The sequence below is a fragment of the Haematobia irritans genome, chromosome 1 (genome assembly GCF_050003625.1).
Source record: "Haematobia irritans isolate KBUSLIRL chromosome 1, ASM5000362v1, whole genome shotgun sequence".
NCBI classification, from domain to species: Eukaryota; Metazoa; Arthropoda; class Insecta; order Diptera; family Muscidae; genus Haematobia; species Haematobia irritans.
This window is the reverse complement of record NC_134397.1, coordinates 101,899,327-101,916,203: the sequence shown is the minus strand read 5'-3', so window position 1 is coordinate 101,916,203 and position 16,877 is coordinate 101,899,327. Positions and strand designations below refer to the sequence as shown.

At 34.7% G+C, this 16,877-nt stretch overlaps 4 protein-coding genes across 4 annotated transcripts; all 4 read right to left on the bottom strand.

Moving 5' to 3' along the window:
• Positions 1–1,671: 1,671 nt before the first annotated feature.
• danr (distal antenna-related) lies at positions 1,672–3,337 on the bottom strand. The gene is made up of 2 exons (XM_075312423.1): positions 3,117–3,337; positions 1,672–3,037 (listed from the first exon to the last, which is right to left on the bottom strand). Exon 2 carries the CDS (start codon positions 3,013–3,015, stop codon positions 1,858–1,860), a length of 1,158 nt encoding a protein of 385 aa, XP_075168538.1. The 5' UTR covers positions 3,016–3,037; positions 3,117–3,337; the 3' UTR covers positions 1,672–1,857.
• A 4,880-nt stretch (positions 3,338–8,217) lies between these two features.
• Positions 8,218–8,685, bottom strand: LOC142229694 (uncharacterized). The gene has a single exon (XM_075300272.1). The coding sequence runs from the start codon at positions 8,683–8,685 to the stop codon at positions 8,218–8,220; it is 468 nt and encodes a 155-aa protein (XP_075156387.1).
• An 858-nt stretch (positions 8,686–9,543) lies between these two features.
• Positions 9,544–9,984, bottom strand: LOC142229685 (uncharacterized). The gene has a single exon (XM_075300267.1). The coding sequence runs from the start codon at positions 9,982–9,984 to the stop codon at positions 9,544–9,546; it is 441 nt and encodes a 146-aa protein (XP_075156382.1).
• A 38-nt stretch (positions 9,985–10,022) lies between these two features.
• LOC142229674 (uncharacterized) lies at positions 10,023–11,333 on the bottom strand. Its single transcript, XM_075300260.1, has 3 exons — positions 11,152–11,333; positions 10,882–11,017; positions 10,023–10,478 (listed from the first exon to the last, which is right to left on the bottom strand). Exons 1-3 carry the CDS (start codon positions 11,331–11,333, stop codon positions 10,023–10,025), a joined length of 774 nt encoding a protein of 257 aa, XP_075156375.1.
• Between the last annotated feature and the right edge of the window lie 5,544 nt (positions 11,334–16,877).

Here is a 16,877-nt window from a genome sequence, read left to right as displayed (position 1 = left end):
AAAAATGTTTGGGCTAAGGTCAACTTGACTTTAATAATTCAGAAAAATTCTTTAAGTTTAATGAAATTGTCTTTAAATTTGTTGTCTTTTTTCATCTTGACTACAAAGCAAAAAATCGTTCAGATATAGGACACGTTTTTCAACACTTTATTTTAAAGAAGCTTTTTACTTGAAACATAGCATAATTTCTACTGGAAGTCGAGTCTTAACTAGGAAAATAAAATTGTCGTTAACTCGTTTTTAAAGGACTTTGATAGCATATGAAGAAAAAAAGCTGAGAAAGCGCAAAATTAAAATTTGCTTCCTAGAAGCAAGTACACAAAACCCAAATTTAAAAGAGAATTGTGTCTTAAAAGTATCCTTACTTGTATTCTCCGCTTCTTTGGCTCGGAATCAATACGAAATTTTTTAAAGTAAAGACAAAATCTTTGGAACCGGGCATGGTTTTTTTTCAGTGTGTTTTTGGAACAATCTGGTTGGTTCAACAAAAGAAAATAATAGAGAAGGTGCAGTGGGTAAAACTAGAAGTGCCCATATGTAATAGGAACTTTTAGTTAAATGTGGTATCACAATGGACTGAATATTCTAAGTGAGCCTGAAACTTAATTGGGCTGCCACTTTAACCTAATCTAACCTAATACTTAAAAACTTAGGTTGGCATATTTTTTCTGTGTATGTGTGGGTTGAAAAAAATATTATTTATTATTTTAAAATAATGTACTTTTGAATGTATTCAACATCTCCTATTGTTGAATGCTTTTTAGCTATGTAGTCAATATACACAACGTCGACAAATGTAAAGACACTCTATATCAGAGAAATGCGTATTGTCGCGAGGACAAGATTTTTAGCCTTACGACAATATTTTCTTCAGTGTAGTAGCCTTTAGGTATTATTTTTAATTTGTTTATTCAGAATACTGCCGAATTCGCTATAATCCCGAAGCAAATTTACGCAATTTTAATGTAACTTTCAAAAATGTTCAAAGCATAGGTTTCGATATTTTAAAATTAGTAAAATGAAAAAATATTGTCGTGAGTCCAAAGATTTCATGTCCTTAAAATACGAATGCAATTTTGTTTTCTTTTCCCAAAATAGATAAACTTTCTATGAAGTTGGTTTATATTTCTAGTTGACACAAACATTTTTTTTGTCTTCAATCACGAAGATGTGATTGATTTTTGTTTCAATTAAAAAAATTATTGAATCAATTAAATTTTTAAATAATTTTTTTTCCTTACATGAAAGAAACATTTGTTTGACTAAGATCAATAATTCTGAAAAATTATTCAAAATTAATGAGATCGTCTTTAAATTTGTTGATTTTTTTCTTGATACATAGCAAAAAAGCGTTAAAAATAGAAGGTGGAGAAGTATTGAAAAACTTTATTTTAAAGAGTTTTTTTACTTGAAACATGAAACTACTTGAAGTCGAGTCACTAACACATTTTCAAAGGAGTTTGAGAAAACGCTGTACAAAACTAATAAATTAAAATTTGTTTCCTAGAAACAAATACGCGAAACTCAAATCTAAAAGAGAATTGTATGTTAAATGTATTCTCAGATCAATTCACCGCTTTTTCATCAATACCAAAATCATTAGTGTAAAGAAAAAAATTTTTTAATTCTAACTCCAAACTTCAAATCATCAGTAGCAGTATGCGACACATATAGTTTCTTAAATTCATTTTATTTTTTCAGTATTTGGATAGACATACAAACGAAAACATCAGAAGCAATAGCAAAAGTAGGCATTGCTCTGAGATTCATTAGTATATATCTTTTATCAGAAATTGTTCATAATTCACCAATTACACAATTTGATATGCGAATCTATATAGTTAAGCATTTTGTTTACTATTCAAATGGGCTTTGCGAGCGACTATGTGATGGATTCAGAAATTTGGGCGTACAGGTAGATCGAATCGTCAAATCCTCGGGCTCACTATCAAAGAAGCTATCGTTGGACAAATCACTGTTTGTACATGTAAACGAATTCGCATTCGATCCCATGGAACCATCCGTTTTAATGTAGCCTTTCAAGTTAACTTTATCCACGGGTTGTAAGTTCACTTTATGGGTTGTCTCTCGAAGGGCTGCATTTGGATGTAAACTTGCAGCAGCGGCCGCTATGGCCAAAAACCCTAGACTTGCATTGAAGAGTTTGCACCATTCAATTAACTTGTATTCTACCGATGAATCGCCAGACATTTGCAGCAGGTCCACATGGGGCATAGTCTCAGCGGTTGTTCCTATTTTAGCTAAGCTGCTTTTCTCAATGTTGTGAGAGTGATTTCGAAGGAAGCTTGTGTTGGATGCATGGCTGTGTTCTTTCGTTACTGTACTCGATTCCGCATTTTTATGAATTGTATTGTTTTGGTTGTTTGAAATTGTGTTCGGTGAATCTAGGACATGCGAGGGATTCCTGGCGTTGGCATTTTCTATGGCAAACGACAAATTGGGATTGCTGGAATTTGAGTTTATCAACGGAAACAAAGGCAAATTACAGATGGCGGCAAGGTGCGCTTGATCAGTCTTCGACGCACTTGTGTTAACTGCATTAAAGGAGTTCGCAATGTTTTGCGAAATAAAATCCGAGACAATTTCATTATTTACGAGAACTTCGCTATTGATTTTCGGCGAGTATGGGATGTCATTCATTGGTAACCTACTACTGTACATGATTTCATTTGCATTTGTTGAGAATTTAGGAGATTGTAGTTTGTTATTGAATCGTATTCGCTTCTGGGGAGGATTTTCAATTTCTAATGCAAAATTTAGACAATCGACGGCCCCTAATTGGCGACACATGAATCGTAGTTTCTGTTCATTTTTACACCATCCCCTTAGAGTTGATTCGGGCACTCCAATATCCCGCGAAACTGATGCCTTAGTCTCTCCGTTATGTATACGTTGAATTGCTCGAACCTTATCACTAGGTGTCAAGTTACGCAGAGGACGTTTCCCTCTTGTGCTCATGCGAATATTCATATGGTGATAAGTTGATATATCCATGGCGGCCAAATATACCCGAAAACTGTAATAAAGCGCACTTGTGTTATTTACATCGGATCCTAATCTCTCTATGGTCTACAATAATTGCCTTTAATACGAACCTTAAGATCTATAGATACAAATTTTTCAGATTACCAGACCGAATAAATTTTATGGTATCACAAAAATTTTCAAATTTCTCGGCACACCGTTATTTTTAATTTGATTTTAGCCTTGTGAGCTTTCGAACTTCTCGTTAGACAATGTCACATTGGGTTTGTTGACAGCAGCCAAAATGAATCGAGATTCTATTGCGCGAAGAAATTTTGTTCAATGTCCACTGCCGAAGAGTGTTGTGCGATATAAAACCTTAAAATTGTAATAATGGGAAAAATAGCTCTCAAAACATGGTTGAAGATTACCCAAACTTTCGAATGGACTCAAATACATATGCCGATACATAATTACATGTTCTATGGCAATACACATGAATGAAACAACAACTTGTTACTTACATTACAAATCGCAGTAATACGACCCAAGCAACCCATATGTAATCTATGTAAGAGCGCAAACTCACGAATTGCATGTCTGACTCAGACACATAGGCTCAACATGTATGGGGCTCACATCGAGCCAGGCCAGTGGAAGTATGAAATACTTGTTGGCTAGCATGTTGATTACTATGACGCCACTCACTGGCATTCACCGAGTGGCGAAAAATTTTTGATTGAGAAGGGTATTTAATATTTGTTGTGATTCCAGTTGTAGTTTTATTATCAGGATTTTTATTGTATACTGCACTTGAAATTAGATAGGTTTGAAAATTCCGTCCTTTTTTGAAGTAGAAATTAGTGCCAATCCCAGATATTAGATTTTTAGGTAAGGGTTTATAGATTGTCGGAAAACTAAAATTCAAAGTTTTAATTTTCGCACTCATTTTTTCAGATTTGTTCTTGCTCATTATTAATAGTATATTGGTCAAATGTAGAAATGTACACTCTTATTCTACAATCCCTAAGCTAGACAAAAGTCGCACAATGGTTCCAAACCTGTTTTTATTTTACAATAATTCTGCATCTTTTGAAAAGGATAAAAGTTTTGTTTTGTTTGTGTGAGAGCTGAGATTATTGTGGATGACTTTGGCCGCATCTTTGTTATTTCACAATTGACTGAATTGTCTAAGTAAGCCTGAAACTTAATCGGGCTGCCACTTTAACTTTAACCTTTTGTTATTTCAACAGATATGTGGCTTTATTTTTGTATTTACCAACTAACCTAGATCTTGTACTCAAAAAAGCATGTCCGGTTCCATAGGTTTTGTCTTTGCACCAATGATTTTGGTATTAATTCCGATCCAAAGAAGCGGATACTTTTAAAACACGATACTCTTTTAAATTTGAGATTTGCGTACTTAATTCTAGGAAATAAATTTTATTTTTTTTTTTTGTTTTCATTTTATTTTTCTCCATGTGCTATCAAAGTCCTTTAAGATGTGTTAACGACAACTTAAATTTCAAAATTCAGACTTTGTTTCCGATAAAATACGGCTTGTGTTTAAAAACATCTTCTATTTTTGAACCCTTTTTTGCGTTGTAGTCAAGATGCAAAAATTCAACAAATTGAAAGACGATTTCATTAATTTTAAAGAATATTTCAGAATTATTAAAGCCAAGTTGAACGTAAGTGGAATCACTTAACTATAAGGACAAATCGACTTCATTGGAAAGTCTATAAGACTTTGAACTTTATACCTGAGAAATGCGTCTTCTATGCTAAGTAAAGTTGTTATTTATTTATTAGTCTATTTACTTAAATATTTTGGACTCAGCGCCATAAAGGCATTGTAGCAGTGTTGCCAGGTTAGGGGTTTTCCCCCCAAATTTAGGGGGTTTTTGCACGTTTAGGGGGATTTTTAGGGGTAACATTTATTTAGGGGGATTTTTGGGGGTAAAAAAATATCTTAGAGTCATAAAGTGGAGCAATTTTCAACCAAATTTGGAACAATTCTGACATGAAATTGGGGGAGAAAGATGCAGGAAATCAACCCAAGTTCCTAAATATATGCAAGTAAGCTTTACCATTATTTTCATTATCCTTTTCAATTGCTTCTTTTTAATTTAATTTTTTAATATTTGACACAGTTAAAAAAATTGTACTTTAACTTAGCAGCTGAAAGCATTTTTAGAGTCAAATTTTCATTCAATTATGGGTCTTAGGGAGCCACCGTGGTGCATTAATGAGGTGGATTATCCCACCTCATTAATGTTGGCGACATTTCTGAGTGTTTCAAAACTTCTCTAAGTGGTTTCACTACAACGTGAACGCCGTTCGGACTCTGCTATAAAAAAGAGGTCCCTTGTCATTGAGCTTAACATGGATTCGGGCAGCACTCAGTGATAAGAGAGAAGTTCACCACTGTGGTATCACAATGGACTGAATAGTCTAAGTGAGCCTGATACATCGGGCTGCCACCTAACCTACACTGAAAAAACAGTGAACCCACCAGGAAGAAAAGATTTAATTATTTTTAGAAATTTTTTAATATTTTTAGAAAATTTTAACTAAACAGTATTACAAACGGTGACATCGCACCGATATCACAAAAATAAGTAACTATTTTTCCACAAATTCAAGAAAATTTATTAGACATAATTAGTGACATGATGGGCACATTTGTAATAAAATTTACAAATTTAAAGAAATAATGAACTATTTTGTGAGAAATACGAATTTAGTAAAACTTTTTACTTAATTTGTGTATAATTTTTTTCCCATTTTTTAGTTAATTTAACTAACGTACGCAAAAAATTATTAGAGAAAAGGAAATAGAAATAGAGAGTAACTTTTTTTTTTGACGACAAACGATTTAAAATTTTAATAATCTGTATATTTACTGAATTTCGTTTAGTTTTTTATTTTGTAAACCGATTTTTTTAAATTAATTTGATTTAAAATATTTATACATTAAATTATTTTGTTTTACCTACTTTTTAAATTGATATCGTATTATTATATATTTTTATTCAATTAAATTTTTAAAATGTATCACTACAGGATTTTTTTTACGAAATTTTTTACATTCTTAAATTTTTGGGGGTTTTTGAAAAAACTCTAGACCAATTTAGGGGTTTTTTCTTAAGATTTGGGGGGAAGATTCAAAAATCACCTGGCAACACTGCATTGTAGAGACATATGTTTTTTACTATAAACTATTTACAGAATGAATATAATTTTTGTGTTATATAATTTATATTAATCTAATAAATAATTTTTATAACATGTTACTTATAAACTCTTTACACGCCTTTTTGAATCTTGAAATAGTACTGATCGACTTTATACATTGCGGTAGCTCATTGTACTTTAAACAAACTGAGTAATCTATTCTTTGTTTGCATTTTTGAAATCTACATCGAGGTACTCTCAAATTTTGTCGATTTCTTGTATTAAAATAGGTTTGATTCTGATCATATTTAATCGTGTGATTGCCAATGTTATTAATAGATTTGTAGATAAAAATCAGAACTTGATATTAACGAACACTATTCCCTGGTAGTATATTCTTAGCTAGAGAGTCACAGCAATCGTTGTTGTACACGGACGAAAAAGACTGTTTTTCATATGTTTCGGCGTAAAAATTATATATTTGACACTCAAATTTTTAGCACATCATTTTTAAGTGACAGCATATAATGTTCATAAACTAGTATAGTTTGGAATACAGATGTTAATATGTTAGAACATGTTATGTTTGGGATATCATATTTCCTTAAGTATAATGTCTCTGGATGAAAACATATATTAATTTAAAAATGTCGTATAAACATATATATATGTTTTGAAATAGAAATAGTGCAAGAGAGGAAAGAGAAACAATAATAAAGATGGTTACAGCGACGGCGATAGATAACGAAAGACATCGACGGAACATTGGGAGAAAGTAAACTGAGAATGGCGCTCTGCTTGAGAGACATATTTTTATGTTGATAAATGAATTTGCATTCATAAAAAAATGTTGTTGTGTGATAGTTGACCTTTCATGTGAATAAAAACAGATGTTGTTGTTTTAGTGAGTTGTAATTTTTATTTAAAAATATCCAATATTTCGAGACATCTCCGATGCTCGTCCTCAGGGAAATTACTTTAAACAAAAAGAGAAAACATTTAACACTTTAATTAACAAAATATAGCTCAAGACTTGAAAAATACGGATAATTACATTTAGAATTAAAAAAAAAAACAATGAACTTGTATGTATGTATATTTACAACTAAAAGCTAATTTGAACACCCTCAAAAAAAATCGCTTCTCTAACATATGTTCCAAACATATTTTGCAGGAAGCACATATATTATTGGATACTGCCGAAACATAATTATGTTTGATTTTTGTGAACATATTATATGTTTGGAAGCATTTTGAGCCCAAAAATATTATACGCTTGGAAGAATTTTCCCCAAAGAAGATTGTACTCATTCCCTCACATTATTTTCACTTCCACGAAATTTTTAGTTCTTGGCCCCTTTTTCTGTAATACAAATAATGTTGAAGAAATTATTCAATTTTATAATTTTTTTAAATGTTACCTTTCGCCTGGACGGAGAATCGAACCGAGGATCATACAGTTTGTAAGCCAACACACTATCCACTGGGTACGTAGCTGTTATAGTCACCAGTAGACAATTATCGTTATAAGTTACATTTATATAGCATAGTTTGCAGCGCCCACGAGCCCATGCAAACATAACATTATTTAACAGAAGTATATATTTGTTGGCCACGTGGAGCAATGGTTAGCATGTCTGCCTTGCATGCAAGGGGTCGTGGCTTCAATCCTTGCTCCGACCGAACCATTTTTTTTACTTATTTCAAAAAATATAAAAATTAAAATTTGCGGACAACTAAAATTTTATGACATCAGAAAAACACGTCTTGTTGGTTTCGGTTGTAAAGGCAACTAACTTCTTTTATTTCATTTTGACATTTCGCCGATAGCTGTCAGTGTTGTATTACAATGTTTATATATCTTCTAACGGAATCCACAAATACGTTACAATATACTTTGTTAGTTAACAGAGCTCATATGTATTTCAAATTTTAATTCAACATTTAAGATACAACTTCATAAAAAGAACTCAACAAGATATTTTACAAATAAAATTCTATTTGTATCTACAATAACGCTCCAACATTCTGGCCCCGGTGAAGGACCAAAGGTCTTCACAGATTTGGTGGTGGAGCGAGCTTGGTAATAGGCCGTTTATAGATGCCGTTTTTGGTTTTTATCTCTGCCACTCTGACCTTGCCGTCTTGTCCTTTGACCACGTTGATTACTACGCCTGTCAACCATTCCCGAGGTGGGAGATTGTCCTCGTGAACCACCACTATCTGTCCCTCTTGTATATTGGCTTCTTCTTTGTTCCATTTGACCTTGTGCTGCAGCTCTAACACGTAGTCCTTGGACCACGACTTCCAAAATTTCTGCTTGAGATCGCATAGCATACCCCAGCGACGCAAGCACGTCACTTTGTTGCAGCTGTCGTCTCCTGCGGATTCTGGCGGCAGGGAGCGCAGACCCTCGCCTTTTAGCGCCGGAGTTAGCGCTTCCCCGTCGTTCGGGTCTAAAGACAGCGGTGCAATGGGACGGCTGTTGAGCACCGCCTCCACTTCTGCGAGTATTGTTTCCATTTCCTCTTGTGTTAGAGACGCATTGCCTACTGCTCGAAGAAGCACGAATTTCGCTTGTTTGACGGCGGCCTCCCAAAGCCCTCCGAAATGTGGCGCTCTGGGAGGAATGAATATGAATTCGACTTTGCACGACGCTCCGTAAACTTCCACCGCTTCTTTGTCTTTGACGAACGCTTGATACCTCTCCTGAATCGCTCGGCTGGCCCCCACGAAATTCGTTGCATTGTCGCAATACACTTTGTTGGGCAGTCCTCTCCTGGCACTGAACCTTTTGAAAGATAATATAAATGCATCAGTTGTTAGATCAGAAACTAATTCTATATGGATTGCCTTTGAGGTGAAACAAGCAAAAATCGCTCGATACATTTTTAGTGGAGGTCGACCTCTTATTCGCAAGGACACATTAACTGGACCACAAAAGTCAACCCCTACTATCTAAAATGGGCGTAATGCTCTCAATCAATCTGCGGGCAGATTTCCCATTACCTGGGTCATGAGCTTCGGCTTATAACGGAAGCAATGAACGCAGTCTCGAACAACCTTTTTGCACTCATCTCTAGCATTTACCACCCAAATATTTTCACGCGACAGTGAAATTAATGCTCTGGTTCCTGCGTGACAATTCTTTATGTGAAGATCGCGTAGGTAATAAAATCGGAAATTTTGTATTAAAATCCAATGGAGCATTCAGTAGTCTTCCACCTACACTCATTAATGAAAAGTTTCTTTTTCCTTCAGTAAAATTGTGCATAAATGGTGTTAATTTCTGAATATTCGAAGGAAGAAGAAGAGATTTTTCGAGTTTTTGGATTTGGAAAAATATTCTCTTTGAATTACTTCTGATATTCTATAAAAAGCCTACTTCATTTCCTTGGCACCAGGTATTCTGCTTTGTGCTATCTTATACTTCTTCAAAGAATCTATAAATCGAAGTACGTAGCACATTATTCTCATGATCTTGTCAAACGAAGAATGTTGTTGAACCATTTCCAATATATTGTTTTTGGGCTGATTGCCAATTGCAACAAGAATTTTTGATTTTCTTGTTTCTAACAGCTTTTGTTCCTCTGTTAAATCGAAATGATTATTAACAGGCCAATCTGACTCGTCTTTGAGAAGAAAGGAAGGACCGCCAAACCAAATAGACTGATCTAACTCAGCAACATTGCTACCCCGTGAAACAATATCTGCTGGATTTAGTTTACCGGGTACGTGTCTCCAATCCACACGATCTGACCATTCCTGGATTTCTGCAACCCTATTCGACACAAATGTGGTGAGGGTAGATGGGTGCGTCATAACCCAATGTAAAGTTATTTCCGAATCTGTCCAAAAAACTACTTTTTCAAATGGAAAACTGAGCATCCTTCCAATACGATTCCATAACTTTGGGCGGCACACAATTCAAGCCTAGGCAAAGATTTAGTTTTCAAGGGAGCTATCTTGGGTTTCGCTGTCAAAAGTCGAGATAATACCCCTTCTTCACTAAAACTTCTAACATAGATGCAGCAACCGTTGGCTCGAATAGAGGCATCGGCGAAGCCGTGAATTTGAATAATCAAAGAGCTTGATGTGCGGACAAACCGTGGAATTTGAATTGAATCAAGTTGGGATAAATTAGATTTAAAATCCTGCCATAAGGAATCCAAATACATAGGTATTGATTCATCCCAATCCAACTTTTGAATCCAAAGCTCTTGAAGTAACATCTTTGACTTTGTTACAAGTGGGCACAGTAGGCCAAGGGGATCGAACAATCGTGAGGCTACTGATAAAATATTACGTTTTGTCGCCTTAAGTTCATGAAAGTTGTTGTCCAAATGAAACTTGTCATTCTTTGGAATCCACTATATCATTCTTTGGAATCCACTGTATCCCAAGTTCTTTGCTGAATTAGATTCAGTATATAATAAAATATCTGATCCATCGGCACATTTAACGTTGGGATGGTTTGAAAACCATTTTGTTAAGTGAAAACCACCGGCTTCCAATATTTCAGTCACTTAGGTTAGGTTACGTTAGGTGGCAGCCCGATGTATCAGGCTCACTTAGACTATTCAGTCCTTGTGACCTTCTCTCTTATCACTGAGTGAACTTCTCTCTTATCACTGAGTGCTGCCCGATTCCATGTTAAGCTCAATGACAAGGGACCTCCTTTTTATAGCCGAGTCCGAACGGCGTTCCACATTCAGTCACTTGGTCTCTAATAGATATAATATCTTCATAGCAGTCTGCACCTGTCAACAAATCGTCGACGTAAAAATCTTTTTGAATGACATTTGCGCCGATTGGCAATGCCTCCTTGTACAATTGGCTTAAATACGTGAGGCATCTAATGGCCAAAAAGGAACCGAGGATGTTACATAAGTAACAGTATTTAAGCGAAACGTTCGAATTTCTTCTGAGGGATTTCTTCTATATAAAATCAACTGAAATTTTCTATCGTCCTCATTAACTAATACTTGCCTGTACATTTGTTTAATGTCAGCAGTTATTACAAATTTGTGGAAACGAAATAGGATCAATGTTGAATATAAATCTTCCTGAACAGTGGGTCCCACCATCAATAAATCATTGAGAGATTCTCCTGAAGAATTTCGACAGGAAGCGTCGAACACAACTCGAAGCTTCGAGTTAATTCTCGACATAATAGACAATTCGACTCGCGATTTCGAAAGTGTTGGCATTTCACCGACCAAGCTAATATCTAATCTTGCCGTCTCTCATCGGATTTTCTGGGCAAGATCTTCCGTAATCAAGTTTGCCTGAGAACCGGAATCTAAAAGTGCTCTAGCTAGAACATACTATCCGGAAAATGTTTTCACTTTAACGACCACAGCAGCAAGAATTATATTTGCTTCTGAGCCAGCATGGTTTACAGAAGCTCGAGATGTAGAAGGTTGATCTGATGGAAGATCATGTGAAGATATCTCACTTCCTCTTGGTACTTGCGATTCGCATTCATAGCGATGAAGTAATTGGTGATGTGATAAGTTACAAACTCTGAATTTTTGAGCATTACATCTGGACACGGTATGACCCTTTTTTAGACAATTTATGAATGCAGGTACACTTTTTAAAAAATCGAATCTTTGAGCAGTTGTCGATTTTATGATCAACAGATTTGCAAAACAAACAATTGTCAATTAACTTCTTGGTCTTAATACCGCCTAAAGAAGTTTTCATATTCTCCGTATGCCCATAATCGGTGCGGGTTTTGAAAATCCTATTCTTTGAATCGGAAGATTCATCCGCAGCAATGTGTTGATATCTCCTATTCAACATTGCCTCGCAATCCGACCAAAGCGGAAGCTTTTCAAAATCTAATTGCTCTTCCCACTTAGATTTGGTTAATGGATCAACTTTTGACATCACTAAGTGAATTAAGATGGCATTTGAAATCTTTTTATCGTCGCCAATGGACAAAAGTGAGTCGTATAAAGCTGATACAGTATCAATCATATTTCTGAGAGCTGCTGCTGAAGGTTTACTGATCTCTGGCAGATTAAAAAGTTTGGAAATATTTTTTAAGAAAATCAAACAATCGTTATCATAGACCTTTTTTAAACTTGCCGGGGCCTTTGAATAATTTTCTTCAGAGATCTGAAAAGCTTTCACGGTACCTAAAGCTTCGTCAGATAAACATGACATTAAGTGATTAAATTTTTCAATGTTGGTTAACGTTGGATCGTTATGAATTAAATTCTCAAAAAGGCTCATAAAATTTTTAAATTCGGAATATTTTCCGCTGAATTTAGGCAATCTCATATTTGGTAGCTTTGACTGGTGTGTTTGCATAAGGGAATTATCCCCGAAACTTGATCTAGTGTTCGGTATTTGAAGACTCAATAACAGAGATTTTGTGGACACACATAAATCTTCAAGATCAGCTCTATCGTTGTTAGTAGGGTCGAGAATCTCTATCTCTGACTGAAGAGCCATTGCATTGGCTATATAATCTTTAAGAATTTCCAAACGACAATCTATTTCATAGGGATTGAAAGAGATAGTTTTCTCCATAATAGATTTTTTAATTCGAGTAATATTTTCAACAATTTTGGCTTTCCTCTGAATCAACGGTATCAAATTGCTTGATCCTGGAGCAGTTTGGTGTTTTTTACCACCAGCCATATTTGATAAATATTTTTATATTTGATAATCGGTGAACACAATAAAAACAAAAAAATGCAAATGTAATCTAATAAGCACTTGTAACAATAAACGATGTAGTTAAAAGAAATAGTGAAATAAATATTGGCACACACTTTATAATCCGAATCAGCTGACAAACACAAATTTCAATATTGACAAGATAATAAACATGAATTTCTCTTTAATCAACAATCAATAAACAGTTATATTATACTCTCTTCTCCATTAAAATCTTAGCAATAGAATCTCACACAATTCTTTAGTTGCTTGTTATTATATTTCTTTAAGCTGTTGTGTTAAAGTTGCATCTCTTTATCTACAAGCCGAATTCTTTCAAAGCAATCGAGACAATGACATTTAGTAAAGACTCAATTTACTTCAACAATGAGTACAAAACCATCTGATCAAATTCTCTCATTCAACAATGATGAGTGATACGGCATTGATAGTTGCACTCATGTGCATATGTCAATCAGCACAACTAAAGCAATCGATCAAATGACAATAGTAACGAATCGGTATTGAATCTGTAAGAGTGATAACAACAGCAAAAAACAACTTGTGAAATTATCAAAAAATAACAAAGCAAAAAAGAAAATTAAATTAATTTTTCAACAACAAAAAACTAACAAATTTTCACAGACGAATTGTGCGTTAATTGTAAATGATTTGATGAATACATACGAAAGGAGAAGGATTGGTATTAAAACAAGTAATGTTCTATTAGTCGGTTGAATTTTTGTGTGTATAACCTTTTTATACCCTCCATCATAGGATGGGGGTATATTAACTTTGTCATTCCGTTTGTAACACATCGAAATATTGCTCTAAGACCCCATAAAGTATATATATTCTGGGTCGTGGTGAAATTCTGAGTCGATCTAAGCATGTCCGTCCGTCCGTCTGTTGAAATCACGCTAACTTCCGAACGAAACAAGCTATCGACTTGAAACTTGGCACAAGTAGTTGTTATCGATGTAGGTCGGATGGTATTGAAAATGGGCCATATCGGTCCACTTTTACGTATAGCCCCCATATAAAGGGACCCTCAGATTTGGCTTGTGGAGCCTCTAACAGAAGCATATTTCATCCGATCCGGCTGAAATTTGGTACATGGTGTTGGTATATGGTCTCTAACAACCATGCAAAAATTGGTCCATATCGGTCCATAATTATATATAGCCCCCATATAAACCGATCCCCAGATTTGGCTTGTGGAGCCTCTACGAGAAGCATATTTAATCCGATCGGGCTGAAATTTGGTACATGGTGTTAGTATATGGTCTCTAACAATCATGCAAAAATTGGTCGACATCGGTCCATAATTATATATAGCCCCCATATAAACCGATCCCCAGATTTGGCTAGCGGAGCCTCAAAGAGAAGCAAATTTCATCCGATCCGGCTGAAATTTGGTACATGATGTTGGTATATGGTCTCTAACAACCATGCAAAAATTAGTCCACATCGGTCCATAATTATATATAGCCCCCATATAAACCGATCCCCAGATTTGGTTTGTGGAGCCTCTAACAGAAGCATATTTCATCCGATCCGGCTGAAATTTGGTACATGGTGTTGGTATATGGTCTCTAACAACCATGCAAAAATTGGTCCATATCGGTCCATAATTATATATAGCCCCCATATAAACCGATCCTCAGATTTGGCTTGCGGAGCCTCAAAGAGAAGCAAATTTCATCCGATCCGGCTGAAATTTGGTACATGATGTTGGTATATGGTCTCTAACAACCATGCAAAAATTGGTCCACATCGGTCCATAATTATATATAGCCCCCATATAAACCGATCCCCAGATTTGGTTTGTGGAGCCTCTAAGAGAAGCATATTTCATCCGATCCGGCTGAAATTTGGTACATGGTGTTGGTATATGGTCTCTAACAACCATGCAAAAATTGGTTCATATCGGTCCTTAATTATATATAGCCCCCATATAAACCGATCCCCAGATTTGGCTTGTGGAGCCTCTAAGAGAAGCATATTTCATCCGATCCGGCTGAAATTTGGTACATGGTGTTGGTATATGGTCTCTAACAATCATGCAAAAATTGGTCCACATCGGTCCATAATTATATATAGCCCCCATATAAACCGATCTCCAGATTTGGCTTGCGAAGCCTCAAAGAGAAGCAAATTGCATCTGATCCGGCTGAAATTTGGTACAGGGTATTGGTATATGGTCTCTAGCAACCGTGCAAAAATTGGTCCACATCGGTCCATAATTATATATAGCGCACATATAAACCGATCCCCAGATTTGGGTTGCGGAGCCTCTAAGAGAAGCAAATTTCATCTGATCCGGCTGAAATTTGGTACATGGTATTGGTATATGGTCTCTAGCAACCGTTCAAAAATTGGTCCATATCGGTCCATAATTATATATAGCCCCCATATAAAATGTTCTCCAGATTTGACCTCCGGAGCCTCTTGGAGGAGCAAAATTCATCCGATCCGGTTCAAATTAGGAACGTGGTGTTAGTATATGGTCGCTAACAACCATACCAAAATTGGTCCAATCACACAAAAATTGGTCCAGTCACACAAAAATTGGTCCATATCGGTTCATAATCATGGTTGCCACTAGAGCCAAAAAGAATCTACGAAAATTTTATTTCTATAGAAAATTTTGTCAAAATTTTATTTCTATAGTAAAATTTTGTTAAAATTTTATTCGGTTCATAATAAAATTTTCATCATTGTCAAAATTTTATTTCTATAGAAAATTTTGTTCAAAAGTTTATTTCTATAGAAAATGTTTTTAAAATTTTATTTCTGTAGACATTTTTGTCAAAATTTTCTTTTATAGAAATCGAGCCAAAAATAATCTACCAAGATTTTATTTCTATAACAAATTTTGTCAAAAGTTTATTTCTATAGAAAATTTTGTTAAAATTTTATTTCTGTAGACATTTTTGTCAAAATTTTCTTTCTATAGAAAATTTTGTGAAAATTTTATTTCTATAGAAAATTTTGTTAAAATTTTATTTCTGTAGAAAATTTTGTCAAAATTTTATGTCTACTTTGTCAAACTGAATTATACACGTATTGGATCGATCTTTTTTGATTTAATATATACCACGTATGGACTTACATACAATTTAGAAGATGGTGTTAGGAGGTTTTAAGATACCTTGCCATCGGCAAGCGTTACCGCAACTTAAGTAATTCGATTGTGGGTGGCAGTGTTTAGAAGAAGTTTCTACGCAATCCATGATGGAGGGTACATAAGCTTCGGCCTGGCCGAACTTACGGCCGTATATACTTGTTTATTTTCTCTTTGGAGTTTGTTCCTCTGAGGCATTCATCCAATATAGTTAAATATATGCGAATTCACTCAAGTGTAATCAGTATTATTTGTTCAACTCGCTTAATGCGGATTAAATTTTCGATTATATTTCGAATATCTCTAAAACCTGATCAAATTACAGATTTTAGGGTTGTTACACAAATAATCTTTATTACACGTTTACCTCTGTTTCTGACGAATCACTTTCCTGAGTTCGTGGATAACAATTACGACAACGACAGCGACGTGGTATTGGTACAATAACACGAGGTAAATGCACGATTTTGCGAATACCAACTACAAGTGTTTTAAACTGAAAGTGACTTGCAATAAATTACAAGTTGATAATAATTTTGAAATAATTTATCAGAATTATTTAATAATTTTTAGTTTATTGTCCCTGCTCGGGCGCCAAAATGTTGAGCCTTAAGCTTTTTTAAGGCGTTTTCAAAAAATATAAAAATTAAAATTGGCGGACAACTAAAATTTTATGAAATCAGAAAAACACGTCTTGTTGGTTTCGGTTGTAAAGGCAACTAACTTCTTTTATTTCATTTTGACATTTCGCCGATAGCTGTCAGTGTTGTATTACAATGTTTATCTATCTTCTAATGAAATCCACAAATACGTTACAATATACTTTGTTAGTTAACAGAGCTCATATGTATTTCAAATTTTAATTCAACATTTAAGATACAAATTCATAAAAAGAACTCAACAAGATATTTTACAA